Genomic DNA, 21766 nt, shown 5'->3' on the forward strand with positions numbered 1-21766 from the left:
ATCCTATGTTACAATGCTGAGTCAGAGCACAGGATTGTAACTCAAATTATACATATCACAGATTATATTTTCTCCTAGAAATACTGAGAATCTATAGTCCTAAAGGGGCCACGTCATGATGAGTTAAGTGGCAGAGGGCCCATCTGGTGATTTTCTAAGTGATGTGACTGTCAACCACTTAAACATAGGGTTCCTAATATGGGGACTGGGATCCCTAGGATTTGGAAAACTCTAAATGTCAGTTTTATCATTTGTGGATAGAGAAAAGGTCTCTTTTGCTTTCATCAGATTTTTACAGTTGGTGTGGGATCTGCAAAAGGTTAATAACTACTAATGGAATGTTATTTCTATAGAAAATAGAATTTTCCAAAAACCAGAAGATTCATTTATAAGTTAACATCGGAACACAGCCCTTTTGTCAAGTAGAGATTATGTGTTTTGATAACTTGAATGAATGAATAAATGGAAAATTGCCTCTTTGCTATAGACTGAATGTTTGTGTATGTCCCCCACCACCAGATCCATATATTAAAGTTCTAACACACACACATTCTCCTCCCACCCCAATATATTGATATTTGGAGGTGAGGCCTTAGGGATGTAATGAGGTTTAGATGAGGTCATGAGTATGCCCATTATGGGATTAGTACCCCTTCAGAGAAGAGAGGAGATCTAGGCGCCCTCTGTCCCTACCTTGTGAGGATACAGCTGGAAGATGGGTGTGTTGGCAACCTAGGATGCGTGCATTCCTCAGGAACTTAGTCTGCTGGCATCTTGTTTTGGACATCTCAGGCTCCAGAACTGTGAAAAATAAATGTCTGTTATTTAAACCACCTGGCTGTGGTATTTTGTTTTAGCAGCCTGGACTAGGACACTCTCTTCCCTTCTCCTCTCTGGTGGCATGTATTAAATTGTTCATGTCTGTGAAAAAAATCTGGAGAAAAACATAGTACCTTTTAAACATGTCACTGCTTCTGTAATCACATTAGTTTTCTTCAAATAGTTGTTTTCATTTAGTTTCTATAGAGAAAATGTGATGGCTTTTCCTGACCAAGGTGGGATATTATATATCATTTTATATGTGTCCCCCCTACCACCAATTAAACATTCTTGCCTTTCAGAGGTGGGGGGAGAGGTGTTGAGCTATTGCTGATTTGTGCTAAATTTGTATTTTGAAATGAACAAAAAGATGTAGATTTCGACTGGATGACAGTCCAGTCATTGGAGCTTCAGGGAGAGGACCATGTTCTCTTTTCTCTACCAGCAACCACAAGGCCGTAAACACATTTGGTGCTCTGTAAAGGCAATGTTGTTAAACAATGATACAAGCCATTTTGCAACCTAAATTCTTTTCCTAAAATTTTCACCTGATAGACTTCTCCAGGAAAGAATTTTTACAAGTTCTATATACAAATGGGTGTTTGGTTTTTTCCTCCTTCATTTTCATTTTGGGACTTGTTAGCATTTCTCCCTTGTTCTGGCTGTAGGTGGGCACTTGATTGACTTCATGTTAATTTGATTGCTGGCTTCCCTTTTTTCATTTTGTTACAGCAACCTGGCTTTTATGACAGCTCAGAGTTAAATACTGGTACTTGGGGAGAATTGAAATGAAGGGAAAATCTTTTTATTAGCCAGTTGGAATATTCAGTTACATTAATATGACTTGCTAAAATACTTGCAGTTCCACTAAAATGTAATCACTGTAGGGTCTGATTCTCAGCGTTTCACCTTTAATGGTCGTCAAGGGGGTTTTAAACACAGTGGCACATTTGTTGAAAGTAGCACTCGGTGAAAAGCAGGAAAGCATTGCTAGGAAGAGATCTAATCTTATTGGAGAATTTCCAGAGAGGCTTACAGGAGACGTCATCTCAGCCTTTTCTGGAGTGCCCATGTCCTCTTGAGAGCTGTGGGAGTTGAACGACTCCCTCCTGTCTGCCGCAGGAAGAGCCACTGCCCAGCTCACATGTAGCAGGTGCACAACCCACACCCCCAGTAAACAGCGGAAGCATGATGATGGGGACTCTCCTGCATTACACAAGTGCTTCTGAACCTCCTTGTTTCTCAGTGGATTGAAGAGAAAATGGTCGAAAAAATAGAGGAAAGCACAGTTTTTATTTTTCATAGTGCAGTAAGCTTTTCTTAATATCAAACATCTAAAATCTGACAGCTCTCAGCGATTGCTATCTGAAGTTTCCTACATTCCATTTATGAGAATGAAAAGTGGCAAGGAAATTACTGATTGTAGGAACTTCTTTAAAACCACAGAGGCATAGTGTATTTATCCAAATTATCTATGCCTGCTTATCTGCAGACCTGAAAAATGGAATTTGGCATTCATAATTCTGACTGAAACACTCAAACATGACAGAATCCCTCTGAATCATTATAAATTTTATTTAGGGAGATTTTATTAGTGTTGGTTTGTTTTGTTGTTGTTGTTGTTTTTAAGTAAGCACTATACTGAGTGTGGGACTTGAACTCACAACCCTAAGGTCAAGAGTCACTTGCCTTACCAACTGAGCCAGCCAGGTGCCCCAAGGAAGAGTTTATTTAATATACTTAGTGATTTTCTTATTCTATGAAAACTGGCCTATGTGAGTTCTGTGATTCCTTGAAGTGAATCAGAACTTGACACTAATCAAAACAGTATTCCCCATAGCCTGAGTAGTCTGGATATAAATAAGCATTTACCAAGAAGCTACATTAGACTGGAAATTAAACTTAGTTAAAATACCAGCACTTTGGTCAACGGATTAAGCTTTCACAAATGAAGTCACAGTTCAGACAGTTCCTTTCCAGAATAAACTTTCCTTTACAGTTACACAGAAAGTCACAGCCATGTGTCATTGGATTGGGTGGGGGTGTAGGGGATGATATTTGAATTTTTTTTTTTTTTAAATCAAATGCTTAGTCTTGCTTATCTGTTTTCCTCACTTTTGTGGATATTTTAAAAGATTTCATTTGAGAGAGTAAGCACGAGTGTAGGGGGTGGGGAGGAGCAAAGGTAGAGGGAGAAGCAGACTCTCCTCTGAACAGGGAACACTGCATGGGTGGGGCTTGATCCTAGGACTCTGGGATCATGACCTGAGCTGAAGACAGATGCTTAACCGACTGTGCTACCCAGGCACACCCCAGTGTGGATCTTTTTCTTTTTATTAAACTTTTTGAGATTATTCTGGATTCCTAAGCAGTTACAAAAAATAATAGAGATCCCAAGAACCTTTTTTCCAGTTTCCCCTGCAGAGCTGTAGTTCAGTGTCACAAGCACAATACTTACATTGTTACTGTCAAGCTACAGACCTCCTAGCCACATCTCTTCCCTCCTGACTTCACACCATCTCTGACCCCAAACACCCACTCCTCTCTTCTTCACCTCTAAGTTTGTCATTTCAAAATGCTATATAAATGGATTGGCCTTTTTCACTCAGCATACTTCTCTGGAACTTCATCCAGATTTTAATGTCTGTCAATAGAGTGTTCCTTTTTATTGCTGAGTAATGTTTTATGGCATGATCGTTTCCAGTTTTGGCTATTACGAGTAAAGCTGCTATGAACCAGGTACAGGTTTTTATGTGAACATAAGTTTTCATTTCTATAAATAACCAATAATTTTGTTTTAATGGTAGCTTAATATTTAATTGTATGCTTGTACCACAGTTTATTTAGCTAGTACTTCTAGATGGATATTTAAACCACCCCACCCTTTGTTTTTCTTCTGTTACATCACTGATAACAGTCCTATAGGTAAACTGTAATGCACATCTGCTTTTATTTCTTCATATAAGGATTTATAGAAATGGGCTTGAGTATGTGAAATTTTTAAGCTTTTTTTTTTTAATTTTTAAGCTTTTTCAACGTTTTTATTTTAAGTGCATCTAATCCCAAAGCGCTTTTTTTGTTTGTTTGTTTAACGTCAAAAACACCATATAGGTCAGCACTTTACACTCCCGCTCCCACCGTTCTCCAGCCCCAGACAACCACTAGTATTCTTTGTATGGATTGTCCCTTGCGGACATTTCATGTAAATGGAGTCATACAATATGTGACCCTTTTTTTTTTTTTTTGTCTCTGGATTCTTTTGCTTAGCATAATGTTTTCCAGGTTCATTTATGTTGTAGCACATGTGTACCAATACTTCCTTCCTTTCATGGCTGAAGAACATTCTGTTCTGTTGTGTGGCTGTATATATACTATATTTTGTTTATCAGTCAATGGACTTTTGGGATGTGTCCGTTTTTTAGCTATTGTAAATGATGGCACTGTGAATATTTGTGTGCAGGTTTTTATGTGGACATATATTTTCATTTCTCTTGGGTATCTGTCTCGAGGTAGAATTGCTGATGTTAAGGTAACTCTGTGTTTCACTTTTTAAGGACCTGCCTAATGTTTTCTACAGCAGACGTATCAGGTGACAGTCCTACCAGCAATGTGTGCATGTTCCAATTTCTCCATATCCTCGCCAGCTTGTAATTGTCTGTCTGTATGTTTGTAGTCATCCTAATGAGTGTGGATCTTATTAAGAGATGGGGCCAGAGCTATTTGAGCAATACTAACTTACTGCTGGGTGGCCCTCCTAACATATGAAAACCCTTTGCATGCTACTTCTCAGTGGTACAAGTTAGCTATCTCTGGGTTTCTGTAGCAGAGGAGGCAATTGTGAAATTGTGAACCTGCCTCCCACCCAGCCAGAGCACTTGACCTGCTGTGCAACCCTGGGAGGAGCCCATCCCATCTGACTGGCAGTCCTTTGAGCTGTGCTGGTGGGCTAAAGGGCCTACAGAGGCCCGGGGCGAGTACCTACCTGTTGAGTACCTACCTGTCATTCCTGGCCTCAGGTGCTATTTTGAAACAAATGTTTACAGAAACTCTTATGTAGAAAGATTTCTATGCTACATTGTATCATAAGAACAGCAGTTTATCTTTTTACAGGAAAAAAAAATGGTCTTGGGTACTGTGAGATACAGAAAGGTTTGTGGTTTTCATTTTCATAGGTGGCATTTTGAAATACATAAACTGACAAAATGATAGCTTTAAATGTACATTAAAAAAAAAAAAGTCAGCTGTGGTGAATTGCATAGCACCCAAGACATGGACAGAGTAAAGTAACCAGCCCTTCTCAATGTGCCTGGGGCTTTCCTGGGATTGGTTTGTTCCCCCACCCCATATATTTTATAACTTGGGAAACCCCTGAGTTCCAATAAACCAGGACAGTTGGCAGCCCCAAGCCTGTAATCTGCAGAATAAGTAAATGGTCCTTTTTGTTGTTTGAACAAGTTATCTGAACTCTCTGAACTTTGGTTTCTTCATCTAAAAATGAGGATAAATCTTTATTGAGCCTTTGAAAAGCTGGATCTGTAGTAATCAATAAATGCTATAAATAAATAATAAATGTTAGCTTCCCCTCACTCTAGTAATTGAAGTGTTCATATTGTTTTCATAAGCATATTTTGTACTTTAGAAACCGTGCTTTTCATTGCCTTCCCAGTTCCAGTTTAGTCAAGGTAGAGGGAGCATTTATTCTTTAGGGCCGAGCTGCCACTAGTGCCTTGGTCATGTGTCCTAACCAGACAGAAAGCCAGCAAGAGAACAAGTGTTGACTTCGAAGAACCTCTGCTATCAGCCTCACTGACCTGTTGGCTTCTAAGCCTTGCCTCTGTTGCTGAGGAACAAATCCCTGTAAGATTTACAGCTTCAGACAGCAGTCACCTATGTCCCTCCAGTCTCTGAGGTTCCAGAATCCCACAGAAGCTTAGCCCGGGGCTTCTGGCTCAGGACCTTAGATGCAGCCGGAGTGGTGCTGCAGCCATCCACAGCTGCCAGGCTCACTCGAGGTCGTTGGCAGAGAGCTTCTGTTTCTTGCCATGCTGTCCTCCCCTGTACAACTGCCCACAACCTGGCAGCTGGCATTCTCCAGGGCTCACGATCTAAAAAACAGACAGAAACACAGGGACTGACCAAGGTGGAAGTCACAGTGTTTTTCCAGGCTGATCTGAGAAGTGACACACCATACCTTTTGCTATTTTGGTCATACGCACAGCCCTGATTCAGTGTAGTAGTGGGATTGTTTGGCAGCGGGCATCTCAGAGGTTGCCTCTCATGACACCAGAGCCGCTAACGGGAACCTCACCATCTCATCCAGGCAGTGGAGTTACCAAGAAAGGCTCCATTTAGGACTGATGATAACAAGGCCCAAGGCAGCTCCCACATCTCAGCCGGTGTCCACATTCTGCCCCTTGTCCCCTTCCAAGGAATATACACAGTTGGCTGTGGCCCAGTACGTGCCATGATTTCTGGTGGTGGCAGCCAATCAGTGGCATCCCATGCTGCCCGTTCAGGGTGATGAAACAAGTAGTTACGAAATTCCTTTTTTATTTCATTCAGCTTGAGAGATGGGTTGAAAGGAAATGGGGCATTTTTGTTATTTTTTTCCTGGCTGGTGGGGTTAGAGCAAATAGGGAATTGTAACAAAATTTGTTAGAATGAAAAATAGTTTGTCCTTGAGACCACAGCCCTTGTCTAGACTCTGTCAGTGTAATGCAATATATGGATACTGTCTGGGTGACAGAACATCAAGAACTGCAGGGGATTTATTAGCATCCAAAAGCCCAATTTATTAATTTACCTATATGTGAATACATATATATAATAAATATATATTATTTTATAGAATATATTAAAAATAGGGGCACGTGGGTGGCTCAGTGGGTTGAGCCTCTGCTTTTAGTTCAGGTCATGATCTCGGGGTCCTGGGACCGAGCCCCACATCAGGCTCTCTGCTCAACCGGGAGCCTGCCTCCTCCTTTCTCTCCTCCTGCCTCTCTGCCTACTTGTGATCTCTGTCTATCAAATAAATAAATAAAATCTTTCTTTAAAAAATAATATATTAAAAATATGTAACATAACATACATGTTTATAATATAATACATAATATAGTATAAAATATAATGTATATAATTAATATTTATATATGAATAGATTAAATATATTGTATATAGTATAATATCACATATATATATACACATATGTGGCAGTGGTTCCCAGAGAAGGCTGTTCATCTAAATAACATTTCAAAAAGATGAATTTCTCAGCCTCTAGACTGTTGAATCAGATTTCTAGGAGTGGGTCCCAGAAGTTTCTAGGTATGGTATCACAGTGTCTGTCTTTTACAGCTTCTAGGTGATTCTCGATGCAGACAGATTTGAGTGCTCTTGGATAGGAAACTCTGAAAGGCCTGGAGTCATTCATTTATGGTTTCAACCAGTCATCAGCCACCTGTCAGGCATCAGTCCAGGCTCTCTGCAGCTACCAATGGGAACGTCAGAGGTTTGCCCTTGAAGAGCTTAGAGCTTAATTGGGATTGTGAACGAATGAACAGATAATTACAGTGTAACTGTTAATCACATCATTTAAACAATAAGCTTATAATTTTATCACTGATTGAGATAGAGTGGAAGTGTGGTGATGGGCATGTGAAAAGTAGGCAAGGAGGATTTTGCCGCTCCTGTTTCCATCATCTTCCCCTCTAGGGAAGACCCCCTGAGACCTCTGTTACTAAGTAGCTTAGGTGGATACAACTGGTGTTTGGTTTAACTTGATAATGTTATTTATTTTTTGACAATGTTATTTAAAATAAAATTAATTATCTCATAGATATGAACTCAAACAGTATTGATACATATTGTCACGATCCTTTTAATAAGCATATGAAGAAGCTTCTGTGAAAGTTATGTGGGCTGTTTTGTTTTTGTTTTTATTTTTTTTTAAAGATTTATTTATTTTAGAGAGCACTCACATGAGTAGGTGAACGAACAGAAAGAGAGAATCTTCCAGCAGACTCCCCGCAGAGCGTGGAGCCTGCCATGAGGCTTGATCACAAGACCCTTGAAATCATGACCTGAGCTGAAACCAACAGTCAGACACTTAACTGTCTCAGCCACCCAGGTGCCCCTACATGCGCTATTCTAAGATCAGTAAATCATAGGGTAGGAGATTGGCCTCACATTCTGTCTCCAACCAAGTCCTGTGACTTTTGTCAACTCAGCCACTTTCCCAGTTGTAGTAAATGGATAAATTCATTGGGCATCTTCCATGTGCTAGTTACTAGAAGTACAAAAAAAGGTATCTCAGGCACCTCCTTCCACGCTGCTGAAGAAGGTCTGAACATTGATTTTTCTCTTCCATCCACAGAGGAGTCAATGGCAACATCCCCTTAACATTCCAGAGGAATTTATCTAGAGACTCAAAAATCTCCATACTGGCAAGTATCATTATGACATGTGATTCATCCAAAATAGAGAATAGTAGAGCTGTGAGTGGTAGATGTGGGCACAGTTCATTGCCCACGGCCTTTCCAGGGAACTCTGATATGGCTTAGCAAAACTCTTAAAACCATTGAATGTGAATTTGGTAATGGCAAAGGTCTTTGTAAGATGATAATACAAACGTACAAATATACAAGTAATACAAATAGGTTTGCAACCTATAATGTGTGCCATGCACTCACCAGTCTGAGTATTTGGTATGTATTTAATCACAGTAGGAATGTACTGTAATTACTTTTTAAAAAATTTTATTTTTTAAGTAACCTCTACTCCCATCGTGGGGCTTAAATTCAGTCCCAAGATCAAAAGTCATATGCTGTACCAACTGAACCAGCCAGATGCCCCTGTAATTGCATTTATTTTATAAATAACAAAACCAGGGTGTAAAGGGTGAGTCACTTGCCCAAGGTCACATGGCTAGTATGGTGGAGCAGGGATCTGAACCCAAGCTGTATGGCTCCAGGATGTGTGCTCCTAACTACTGCTCCCCGTAAGTGATGGACTCACAGGGATCTTTGTACAGTGTATACTGGTCTACCTTTCAAGAAGAGGGGTCATGTCTGCATCAGTAGTAGATCTGTAGTGTATCTGCATCTGTTGATATTCTGATGTGGCAGTAAGCTGTTTGACACATGGTAGGTGCTTGTTCAATATTTGTGAATTCAGTGAGTCAGTCCCCTTTCAGGTGACTAGTAGAGAGAAAGGCAGTCATTCTGCGAGATTTCTTGGGAGCACAGGAATAAAAGCAGTCAGAGGGATGACCCAAACCCAGGGCTTGATCTTTTGCCTTGTTTCTCACTGCAGCCTTGAGGGGATTAACTTCTTCTTGTCAGCAGAACTCTGGGAGAACAGAGTTCCAAGTCCATCCGCAGCAATCTGGCCTTCATCCCCCAGCCAGGAGAGTTCTGTGTGTAGAGTAGCATTGTCTTTTCCCACGACATTGCGCTTCACCTGAGCGGAAGTCCTCGCCTGTTCTTCTTCTGTGAACAAGTGAGAATGCAGGTGTCCTACCAGAGTAACTTTGTTCAGTGAACCCCTCTCCAGATGTTTGTCAGTCAAGTGGGATGGTGTGTGGGCCCTTTTCTCCCCCTCCTGAGAACTGCGGGAAGAACTTTGAATTGGTTGGCAAGTTCTGTTCTTCAGCTATGATCAAGAATTGCCCTAGAAGAAAGTTTGAAGGCAGTGTTACTCTCCCTCTTCCCACTGCTGAAAAAATTATCTACATCTGAATTTCTCAGATTGAGTATATTTATGTATTGCCTTCCAAAGTAGAGAAATAATCTTTCTCAAGTGGGGAAGAAATTCCCTACGACTGTTTTGGGGGGGAGGGACTGTTAATCATTTTGGTATTTTGTTATAGTTTCTTTCACACCTTATGAGGAGAACAACTCTGTTAGAGTTCTAAATCCCTAGCACTGAAGAGCTCTTCTCTGGGGAATGCCTTCTGTAAGCAGGACTTAGTCCATGTTTCAGGAAGCTCCCTTTGTGGGCTCGTGTGTATGACTGCATGATGCTGTTTCCCTTCTTCTATTTCATAATAGCAGGTGTATCTCCTCATTGATGATATCACCAATAGATAATTGTTGAATGCATAGAACAAATTGCCCTTTGAGGGATTTGGGCTTTACCTAAGGATGTACAGAGTGTGGTCCCATAATACCTGAAAAAAATAAATATCCAAGTCCTATCAAAGTTGAAGTAGATATGTGCTAAACGAGTTGTCAAGACCACAGAGCTACAAGAGGCCAACAGAGAGTCTTTGTATCATCTAATCTGGGCCTGGGAGAAGGGGTTGGAAGTGAAGACTAAGGGAGAGCAGAGAGGAAAGACCACAGATGATTGACTTAAAAACAAAGCCACAGGGGTGACTCCACTGGTTTAGAAGACTGTTCTTCTCCAGCAGTGGTTAAAATAGTAATTCTTAATTAACTGGTGGCACCCAAGGAGTGGGAGATTGGGCACTTCTCTTTTAACCTATCTAATCTTTGTAGTAAGGGAAATTGATTATTGCAACATTTAAAATCCATCTCCCCACCACCACCACACACACACATTGAACACTACACCAGAATGAAGCTGTTCAGCTTTCTTTAACCATGGAGCTAACCCAAAGCCATCCTTTGCAGTGCATATTAGTGCCCTAATTTTGCAGTTATTTATCCAAAGCCCCAAATAGGACTGTGTTTTCTCTCTACATGTGTGATGTATGGTAGACAACATGATTGTGTCAGAGTTTGTTATGCCCTTAGAATGGAGGCTAGAAAGTATGGAAATTCTACAGGAAAAAAGAATAAGCATAGGGCGCCTGAGTGGCTCATTTGGTTGGGCAACTGCCTTCTTCAGCTCAGGTCATGATCCAGAGTCCGGGGGATCAAGTTCCGCATTGGGCTCCCAGCTCCACTGGAAGTCTGCTTCTCCCTCTGACCTTCTCCCCTCTCATGCTCTCTCTCACACACACACACTCTCTCTCTCTCTCTCTCAAATAAATAAAATATTTTAAAACAAAAGAATAGGGATAGATATGTGCTTTGGCAGAGTGACAATACCACTATTGATGTGGCAGATAATTTCTCTTGAGCCAAGATTTAATCCAGAGTTGTCATTTATTTAAATGTGAGCATTCTAAAGGAATTTTCTTGTCAGTTTACTTTCATACCTGAAATCTTGCTAGTACTTAGATATTCTTCCCCTTATAATCTTTATGACAGTTTTTATATTTTAACATTTCTGAGCAAGGTATGGTTTATGTTCCTCCTCTCATTGCGGAGCTGATTTTTTCCAACCTAGAAAAACCTTTTTAAATTCAGGAAAGAGTGTTGTGACTACCAAATTAAAGCACTGTTTAATTTTTCGTGTTATTGGCAGTCAGCTCGAAGAATGTTCCCATGCCTGCCTAACACAAGTTGACTGTTAAAGAGATGAATGGGTCGGAGAAGAGAAAGTGGAGGGAGATTTCATCCTGACCCCCTTGTAGCTCGTCAGCTCAGTTGACTCAGTTTTACATGAACTATGACAAGTCAAAGAATAAATAAACCAGATGTGATGAGGAAGTTATGCTAAACAGTAGTTAAATGTCTGCAGTAAACACATCTGTAAGCCAAAAGCCATGTCTGACTTGACTGATTTTGCAGGAAAGGGAGTTATCGCAGCAAGCCGACTGCTGCCTACTGTCATCACCTTAGCAGCAAGAAGAGCCAATACTTGACCCTACAGATCTTTACTACTTACCTGTGAGTCCAGGAAATTAACTTTCTTTACTATAGTAAATTTTTTAAAATCTTGATGTCTCTTAAAACAGATTTACCCTAAGATCTTAATACTTTTCAGTTGCTGAACAACCTTCCAGCTTTCTCCCGCTGCAGCTATAAATAGTCAAGATGATAGCGTTTGCATTCTTAGACCAAAAACTCGTCTTGAGAGCTACGGTGGAAGAACTTTTTATGCCATCTCTCATTAACCCCAGCACCCTTCTGTTGTCACCACCACCCCATCCCCCACCATTCTCTTATATTTTGTGATCCCTCTTGGGAGCCAAATGGAAAGGAGGGGGGTGCAACTGTTCTGCTTAAAGCTTAGTGCAGTGTCTTTTTTCAGACAAGCCTCCAGCAAACTCTTTGATAGCAGATCAAAGGCACAGTAATGCTTATTTAACCTCACACAGATGATTCACCTGGCCATACTCCTCCTGGAGGGAGCTGACAGATGGATTTTCCACATGAGCAGGGCTCTCTTCGGAGGTTGCTGTTTTTGCCCTTTTGAGGTCTGCTTACATCAGGGTGTTCAGGTTTCTGCATTTCATTCTGTGGTGGTTGCAATGTTTCTCTTGTGTTCAAGCCTAAGGCACACCTCAGTCCTGTAATTCTTAGTATGGGTGGCAGGAACTTGTCTCAGGACACAGAATTAATATTTGATTCAGGGTGCCTGGGCGGCTCAGTCAGTTAAGTGTCTGCCTTCAGCTCAGGTCATGATCTCAGGTCCTGGGATCAAGTCCCACATCATTGGGCTCCCTGCTCAGTGGAGAGTCTGCTTCCTGCTCTCCATCTGCCCTTCCCCACCCCACCCCCGCCTGTGTGTGTGCTCGCTCGCTCTCTCAAGTGAATAAATCTCTTAAAAAATATTTGATTCAGATATGGGTATGCTGAACTCTCACACCCTCTTATAATCTAGGGTAATTTAAGGGAGTGGCCATACCCCGTTAGTTTTCTTAGTGAGATACTTATGGTGAGGCACAATTATAATACAGTCGCATGGTTACCACAAACACTCCAGAATTTGATAGTGGGAAGTGGCTTGCAACTAAGAGTATCCTTTGAAAAATGTGCATAAAAGAGGAAAATCTATTTTTCTTTTGTGGGGGGACGGTGGAGGGGCAGAGGAAGAGAGAGACTCTTAAGCAGACTCCATGCTTAGTGTGGAGCCCAGCACAGGGCTTGAGATCATGACCTGAGCTGAAATCCAGAGGGACATGCTTAACCGACTGAGCCCCTCAGTCTATTCTAATTTACTTGCTTGCCTCTGATTTCTACCCTTATCCCATTTTTATTGTCATTATTTTTTCTGTGTGGCTTATGAATGAACTAGTGAATAATTGGAATACTGTCATAGAATTTTTTTTCAACAGATCCTGTTGCTTCCCATCATGACCAACTCTGAGAAGCCCTGTAGGTTGAGTGGGCATCAGAGATTTAGGGCTACGGAGGCTGGGGAAGCAATGCTTGGCCTGGTGTCAGTGTGATCTGGTTCCTGGGAGGTGCTGACCACCCCCTTTTCCTGTCTCTTTGGGGAACCAGCCAGATCAAAGAATGGCTTATTCTTTTGCTTCATTTAGGACCCGAGCTTCTCTACCATGGGCCCAGTGCCTGGGCTTGGTCCCTGCTAGTACAATTGTATGGAGCAGCTGTTTTCCCACTTGGCCCAACTTGCCCAAGCTGCCGGTAGGGTGACTTGGATTACTGAGAAGGGGTGTTTTTGGCCCACGGGCAGCCTGGCAGAGGGGGGACTGCAACCGTCCGGCCGCCCACAGACCTGGCAGTACAGTTGAATGTCTTGTGCAAAGTGGGTCATACCGTTCTCATGATCGCAGATCACTAGGCAAAGAGTCCAGGGTTTTTCCAGGACTGTTTGCCTCTCCTGTTCTGTTAGAGAACTATAAAAGAGTAGAGCTGGGCCCATAGACCTCTCAGCAAGTGCCGGATTCACCCAGTAGGGTGGGCCGGCCCCGCCTGGCTGTGAAGAATTCATTTGCTGAGACCTTTTGTACTGTTCCTGTGGCTCAGCAAGGGAGGTGATGAGGAAAAGGGCATGGTGCTGGCAAGCCGCCTGCAGCCAGGAGGATGAGGGGACGGTGGCAGTGAGAGCAATTAAGCTTTGGCATCTTCTGTTCCCAGCCTTTTGGCCACGTGCTCTCTGCAAGCTGTGCCATGTGGTTGCTTTCTGTGGCTCACCACTGAGTGAGCTCTGGGTGCCAGGCGGAGAGTGGGGGACAGAAGGCCTCTCGTGTTGCTGCCATCCACTACCCCTCTCCCCCCGCCTAGCCTGTGGCCTTTGAACATGCCATGCACGTGCTGGCGTTGGGGCCCCTGCACTCACCTATCCCTCTAACTGGAATGCCCTTTGCCTCGATGCTCCTTCTGTTCAGGTGTCTGCTGTCTAGTGCCCTTGTACATCAGGGGGCCTTGTACATTCTCCAAAGTGGATCCTGTTCCATGACCCCACCCCCGACCCCTGCTGTATTACTTGCTTGCTGATAGTCCCTTTACATAACAGATTCTGTATGTGTGTGTTTCTCCGCCAGCGTGGAGTTTTGTCTTGTTCCTGCTGCGTCCCTCAGTGCCTGTGTGCCTGGCACATAGAGGGCACTTGGTAGGTGGATGGCGGGAGTGAAAAAGTGGGTACACGGTACGGACGGATACCAGATACGTGGCTGGCCAGACAGAAACGTGAGCTGACAACGGGGAAATAATGAAAGTAAAGCTTTGACGACAGTTTCTTGGTAACCTGGGTAAAAACAAACACCTGCATCTGACAGGATTACCGTACACGTCCAGCTGTGGGTGTGGTAGAGGGAGTTTGGGGGGAACCTTTCACACGGCAGAGTCCAGCCCAGAATCAGGCCTGTGGTTCACAGACCAGCACTCCACTGAGTCAGGGCCTGTGTGCCAGGGACCATCTCTGCCCATGCTTTCACTCCCTTCCTGTGGATATTTCAGGAGTAACACACACTCCTCCCTTACTATTCTCCACATATGTTTTGCTAGCTGTTTCATGTGTTCCTAAGTTTGATTGTGAGAAGTTCTGCCAACCTAAGACAGGAATTCTCACATGAAAAAGAAATGCAGTCTAAGAACAGATGTGCTATTACAGAGAAAATCATATGTGTGTGTGCTTTTGTAGAGATGTTCCATCTCAGCGAGTCACAGGAGTGCTCCTGGGCCTGCCAGCTTCCTCGGGGCCTCTTTTCAAGATGGGTTTAGACTGGGGTTGCTCAGACAGATGGCTTTTCACAGAATTCTTGAATATCTCCAAATACTAAATTTCACAGTTTCTTCTGGTAACCTGCTGCTGGCTTCAGGATTCTTGGACTGAAATTTTACCTTATGTTTAATCAAGCTCCTTTTCTGTTGCTGTGATGTTAGCCTAGATTCTCAAACTGAACGCTGTCCTAGGCATTGTTCTTACAATGATGTGTCGTTATACCAGTTCCTGGGCCTCCTTTTTTCCAAGACCACTCATGTTCTTCCTACCTCCCAACTCTCTCCCACAGGTCAGTTCCTTGTCATGTTTGACTTCTTTTTTTTCCCCTACTTGTTTCCACCTTTTCTATATCCTCCTTATATTAAAAACAAAAACAAAAACAAAACAAAACTGGTTACAGCCCCTCTGGTTAAATTGGTTAAAAGTTAGAATGATTCCCTTGTCAGGTCTTTTCCTCGTGCTAGATCCCATGTTACTGTTACTTGAATGGCGTCTCGACAGCTGATTAGTATTAAGTACACAGCTTGTTGTAGTATGCACCGTTCTGACACCCACTCATTCGCTGGATGAGCTTGGTTTTGTTTTCGGTTTATAGCCCCGGGCTTCCTTCTGCCCTGTGAATGTCAAGTTTGTTCTAGGTTTCTAGGTCTGCTCCTTTGCCTCTGCCCCTGCTCAGCAACACTCTGTACACAGTAGGTGCTTGGTATTTGTGAATCTCATCACTACATTCATTTCAGCCTTGTTCTCCTTGATTACTGCCTCCTATTAACAGCTCCTCTCTCGGTGATGCTATCAGCTCACCTATCTTCAATTGCTGTCCGCCTTGAAGGGGAAGTTGTGGGTGGGTTGTCAGGATGACTAGGGGCTCACTGATGGCATTGAGTGCACAGGGACCAGGGACAGAAGGCCGGCAGTGCCCTGCTGAGAAACACAAGCAGCCATTGATGGCGGTATCCCTCATGGAGCTGAACCTGTTGCGGACCTACAGCGGAAAACCTTTATTGAGGCCTTACTGTATGCCTGGCACTGCTCTAGGGATTTAATGTGTATTAAATCATTTGATCTTCTTAACCTTTGAGGCAATTACTGTACATTTGCCACCATTTTACAGATGAGAGGTTAAATAACATGTCCAAAGTCACATTGTTAGTAAGTGGATAAAATGGATTTCAAACCTAGGTGGTCTTGGGGCACTGGGTGGCTCATTTGGTTAAGCATCTGCCTTTGGCTCAGCTCACGGTCCTGGGGTTCTGGGATTGAGCCCCACATCTGGCTCCCTACTCAGCAGGGAGTCTGCTTCTCTCTCTCCCTCTGCCACACCCCTGGCTCATGCATGTGCACATTCTCTCTCTCTCTCTCAAAAATAAATGAAATCTGAAGGAAAAAAAAAAAGTGGTATGATGAAGAGCCCAGCACTTACCCACCTAATCACCTGCCAGCCTGTTATCCTGTATACCTGCTCTCAGCCCCTTTTTGCTTAATACCTGATTTTTATATCTGTAATATGATCCATTCATAAGCTATGTATTCATTAAGTAAAAGCAGGATCTAGATTTAAAATGTTTTGGAAGAAGGTGGATTTGTCGCTGGTGGGCAGCTTGTCCATCAGTGACTCAGTGCAGTAGTCAACATGTTCATAACCTTGTTCCTCCTTGTGCCTGTTTGCTTTTCATTGGGGATTAAGGGGACCTCATGACCTCCATATACATGGTCCACCATCCATCACAGATAAAGTTAAATTTTATTAGAATGATCTCAATTTCACAAAAACAGGATGTTTGTTCTAGGTGATTTTCAGTAGATGATGAAAAAAATAATTAGATACAGTTAAATTATTTTCCAGCTGTTAGACTTTGAATAGATAAAGCATCCTTAAATGGATGGCATCCTTTTTAAGAGGAATTCTGCTTAGGAAATATAAAGCTTAACCAATTCTCAAATCTTCTAGAATTTCTGTCCCCTGAAGAGGTTCAGTTTTGGGCAGGAAAATGGGTCAGAACCAGAATGGTCTTAGGAATACAGTATATTAAAAAGCTGTATAATTTTCAGGATTTCAGAAGTGACCTAGTACTGTGATTGTGTATAATTGTTGGCACTTGGATGTGTAGAGGTTGGTGGCTTCCTGGTTTCCAGCCATGGGTTGAGGGAGTCAGTACCTTTCTTGCGCACCCCACTCCCCACCCCCAACCCAGGGTGGAAGGGACAGGTGTAAGAAGAGAACTCTGGTAACTACTACTTTCTAAGTGTTCTTGGTGGTCTCTGTCTCACTGCTGGCTAGATTGACACAGTTGTAACTACTAGAGTCCACAGATGAAGGGAAGTTTTATCCATGAAATTAGCCAAAGAGCACACATACTTCAGTGCCATAAGCCAAGAAAGAGAAGTATCATTAAATGATTAACAGCTTACTTTAGTTAATAAAACCAATTTTGCCTTTGCCCTTGGAAAGTAAAATATTTGTGGTTAATTCTGTGAAGAGTAAATGTATGCCTTCTAACTTTAATATAGAAAATAGTATTTGAAAAAATACTTAGCTCTACTGTAAATGTATATCTTAAATGGGAAATGTGGGGAGCTATAAAATCTTAGAAGATAAAGGTAAATCTGTAACTACTGATAGACTATATTTCCAAGATGTTTTAAGTGAAAGCAAGCAAGTAATATATACTCCTTAATATAACATTGTTTTCTCTTTGTTCACTATAACCTCCACAGTAAGAATATATTTTATATCACAACATATATCAGCATACTTATGTGATACAATAACAGAGATTTATGAAAATATTCATTCTCACTGGAGGCAGAGAACTCTGATTAATATTACTGTAATTGCTTTCTAATGCTAAGTTGACCTAATCATCTAGTAATGGGTTGAAATCCACAATTGTAAAAACAATTGGTATGACCCCTTTTGTGCTCAGAAGAGAAAAGTCTCGAGGTATGTCCAAGAAATGTTACCATCGGTTCTGACAGTGGGGCTTCGGGATTGTGGTTGGAGCGAAGTGATGAGATTTTTTGTTTGTTTGTTTGTTTTGTTTTCTTTTTTCCATGGACATGAAATATTTTTAAATAATAATTAATGAAGATAGCAAGCAGAGGACTCCATCTCTTCACTGTGGCCTTCCTTTCTCCAACATGGCTCTTCCTTTCTTGCCTACAGTCTTACCTCAAGCTCTGGTTCCTGCCCAGATGGGATCTTCTCCCGTCTGCCGCCTTTTTCAGTCCAGTTCCACTCTTCTCCCCACTGAGATTCCAGCTTCACGGAAAGCATTTTTATGGAACTGCGAAAAGAACTTTAGAAAACTGGCACTTCATTTATAAAGTGAATTCACGGGATTCTGTCTTTCCTTTGGTTTTCAAATTAGACACAGCACACAAGTAACTTTGGGAGTTAAAAAAAAATTTCAGCATAACCTTGTCTGTAGCATGTTCTTTGAAAAGGATTTGTTCTTGTTCTTTTATGAAAAAGCACTGTATAAAAAGCATTTTGAGTAGAGATTAATCAATGTCTGTTTTTCTTAATAGGTTTTAAAATGGAAAATTTTGATGCATCACGTAGTACCTATTTCAAGGCATTGCTAGGCCCCCGAGGTAAGGTGGTTTTGGTTTTGCTCCCCTCCCCTTATGGATACTTATAAATATTGCATGAACAGATTCTAGAAAACATTAGCATCTTCTATGATAAAACTAACGCTTTGTCCTGGATAACAAGGGGCTTAGAAAAGTCCTGTGATGTCGGTCTTGAAGTGGTGAAGTGTCCCTGGCTATTGGAGCAGACCCACAGCTACTGTGACCCTCTGCTGACTGTAGCTGGGGGTTCAGATTATGCTAGAAAGTTTGCAGCCCAGGAATGCTGCAGATTTTACCATCACTGGTGGAACGTTTTCCTTAGTTCTTGCGAGTCTGCAGCTGAGACTGGTTTCCAAAATGCACTGCTGGAGTAATTTAAAACGTGTCCCCTTTTACAATTTTAAAGACTTATTAATGTCCTTTCATGTTGTGTCACATCAGTGGGTAAATATATACACCTCACTTTTTATACTTTTTTTATGCTTTTTTATACTTCATCGTTTGTTTCCTCTTAGGAAGTAAATCAGCTCCATATTGCGCTCTTTGAATGTCACCTGTAATGATACATGATGTATCTATAAAGAAGGAACTTTTTAGGTTCACAGAGTCATTAAAAAATTGCAAGAAGCTTTTAAATAGATGAAAAGATTCAGTTTCACTTCTGAAAACAGCGAAAGAAATTCAGTCTCTTAGCGTGGTAGAAATGAAATGTGTTTGATAGCAGTGATGATGTGGGAAAAGAGTCTACCTGGTATGACCTCTCTGAAGGGTAATTGTGTCTTCCATTGAAATAAAAATGCACATGCCCTTTGACTCAGCTATTTGACTCCTGAGCCTTCATCCTAGAACTTGTCTTGATCAGATATGCGAAGATAGGAATAAGGGTGTTCTCTGCAGCATTGCTTGACAAGACTGGGAATAATCTAGGTGCCCATCAGGAGGGGGCAGGTTAAATCAATTAGTGTATAGCCAAATGAGAAAAACAAGTTAGATCATCTTGAATATTTACTTGCATTGAGATGATGCCTTATTTCAACCGTATGGGTCAAAAGAATCCAATTTTAAACAGCTGAAACAATAATAAACATGACAAAGATTGAGAAAACTCCTGAGTTTTTTCAGGGACTCAGGACACTTGTTCTTGTCATTTTCTACTTTGTATTCTCAGTATATCAACAGTTGTGTACCTAGAAAAGTCCCTCCACCTTTCATGGCTGCAGAAGCCACAGGTGGCACCTGCCGAAGAGAAGGAAAACATGTGATTGCTTGCATAAATTTGAGAATAAGGAAACTCTTCCCCAGCACCTTTCACCCAACTGCCATTTCCTCAGAGCTCCATGGCCACAATTGTTTCACATGCCCGTGTCTGAACAAGTCAGCACAGGGTGGCAGAGACTACCAGAGTTGGCTCGAGCCCTGGGGACTTCCTGCCTGGAGATACAGTGGGGCTGTAAGTACTGGAAGTATTTGGCAATATAGAAAGAGGTTGCACATATGGCATATGGCCTTATGAAATTTCAAAAGCAAGGTGTAAAATAGAGCATTAAGTGAAAGGAAATGGGAGGGGTTTCTGTGTGTGCATTTACTGTTTGTGATCTATATGTGCACACAAACATATGTAACAGTCTAATGTTAGTTGCTAAATGAGAATTTGTTTTCTCACAGTTGATAGCCAGGGCCCAGAGTTGAGAACACAAGGCATTAAGAACCTCCTCCTTTAAGTCCACTGGGACCACCTTAGCCTAAGTAATGGAGAGAGGAGGGAGGGCATCTTCCTCTAAAGCCATGGCAGGAGCACTACAGAGAGACACTGAGTGAATTTAGAATGTCTGCAAGAAAGGAGACTGACAACCTGTTCTCCAACTGGATGGCTGCTTTTCCTGCAAGATCAAGAGAAAAAGTATTGGGGAAGGTAGCAGGATGGCCCAGTCAGGAGGTCAAAGCGGGGACAGAGACTATGCTTACTAGCTGCTGCTTCTCTGAAGATGGAGGAGGCAAAACGTACATGCGCCTCTGAGCTCCAGAGTAGGTGACCTTGGAGGGGAGATAAGATTGAGGAGTGAAAGGTTTTGGGGGGGTTCATCAAAGCAGCATGCCAAGGGGAATGTGCTGCAGAGGTGGCTTCCTGGGCATCGATCACAGGCTGAAGTTGACTTACAGGGGACAGGTTAACACCTGGGGGAGGGTTGGCTGCCAGGGAGTTTACCCCCATCCAAAGAGAGGGCTGTCAGATTGCTCCCGCAGCTATAGCTGCGTGGAACTAATTTTCCTCATCCCTGTAGGGAAAGGAGGAGGAGAGAGCAGGAGAGAGCTCTCCTCCCCCTGTAGCATCTTTGAAACAGTGTAGGTCTTCTCTCTCAAGCTGCTGCTGCTCCTGTGGTTCCCTAAATAGTCACCGCACTGGTCCTTGCTACCTCACCCCTTTTTATTTTTCTTTAAAAAGTACTGTCCCCTCTGCTGTTGACCATTGCACTCATAGTAGATACTGCCTTTCTCATTGGGGTGACTGTGACTGTCGTTAAGCTGGATGAATAGCCCATTTTCTCTGAGTCTGCACCTGCTGGGCAGACTAGCAGACACTTCAGGTGAGGACTCTGGAGTTCAAAAAGACTGTCATTTGTGGAGTTCTGTTATCTTGTGCATCAGTCAGCAGCTCTGGTCGGTAAATACAGTTAGTGGCAAATTTAGCTTTCTCCTTGCTTTCCTTAAGATTCTTTGGAATACGTATTATTTGTACATAGCAAAAACCATGTATGATATGCACATTACTCAGAACACATAACAGGAGCTTCACCTTGTATGACAAATATTGAAAACTCCTGCTTCCTCTTCCAGTTGCTTCGTTGGCATTAGGAACTGGAGTATCAGATGACTATTATAAAATTATGGGGAGAGAAGATTTTTAATGTTTGGGGAAAAAAGTTGTAGTTGTTTTTATATCTGCCTTATTAATCACTAAATATTTTTCTTTTATTACTTTCCAGATACCAGAGTAAAAGGATGGTTTCTTCTGGACAATTATATACCTACTTTTATCTGCTCTGTCATATACTTACTAATTGTATGGCTGGGACCAAAATACATGAAGAATAGGCAGCCGTTCTCTTGCCGGAGAATTTTAGTGGTCTATAACCTTGGCCTCACATTGCTGTCTCTCTATATGTTCTGTGAGGTAGGTCTCCCCCTTAAATGTGCTCTGATCACCGTCCTGAATGGTGTTCCTAAATGAGGAAGGGCAGCTGTGTTGCAGGGTGGGATGGGGGACTGGGAGAGCAAATACATTAATCCATTTTGAGTATGTTTTAAAATTGATTTTTCTAAAATGCCAGAGTTGTTTTTATAAATATGCCTTCTAGAATATCTAAAATAGAAGCCTTTGCTATTGATTGTTTTGTGA

At 42.1% G+C, this 21766-nt stretch overlaps 1 protein-coding gene across 3 annotated transcripts in view; it reads left to right on the forward strand.

Moving 5' to 3' along the window:
* Positions 1 to 21766, forward strand: part of ELOVL5 (ELOVL fatty acid elongase 5) — a 72401-nt gene that overhangs the window by 25626 nt on the left and 25009 nt on the right. For all 3 annotated transcript variants that reach the window (XM_059400231.1, XM_059400232.1, XM_059400233.1), the window contains exons 2-3: positions 18325 to 18390; positions 21354 to 21541. In XM_059400231.1, coding sequence (XP_059256214.1) covers positions 18333 to 18390; positions 21354 to 21541 — 246 coding nt within the window. In that variant the 5' untranslated portion in view covers positions 18325 to 18332. The remainder of the gene's footprint in view (positions 1 to 18324; positions 18391 to 21353; positions 21542 to 21766) is intronic.

This window comes from Mustela nigripes, chromosome 5 (genome assembly GCF_022355385.1).
Source record: "Mustela nigripes isolate SB6536 chromosome 5, MUSNIG.SB6536, whole genome shotgun sequence".
Lineage (NCBI taxonomy): Eukaryota > Metazoa > Chordata > Mammalia > Carnivora > Mustelidae > Mustela > Mustela nigripes.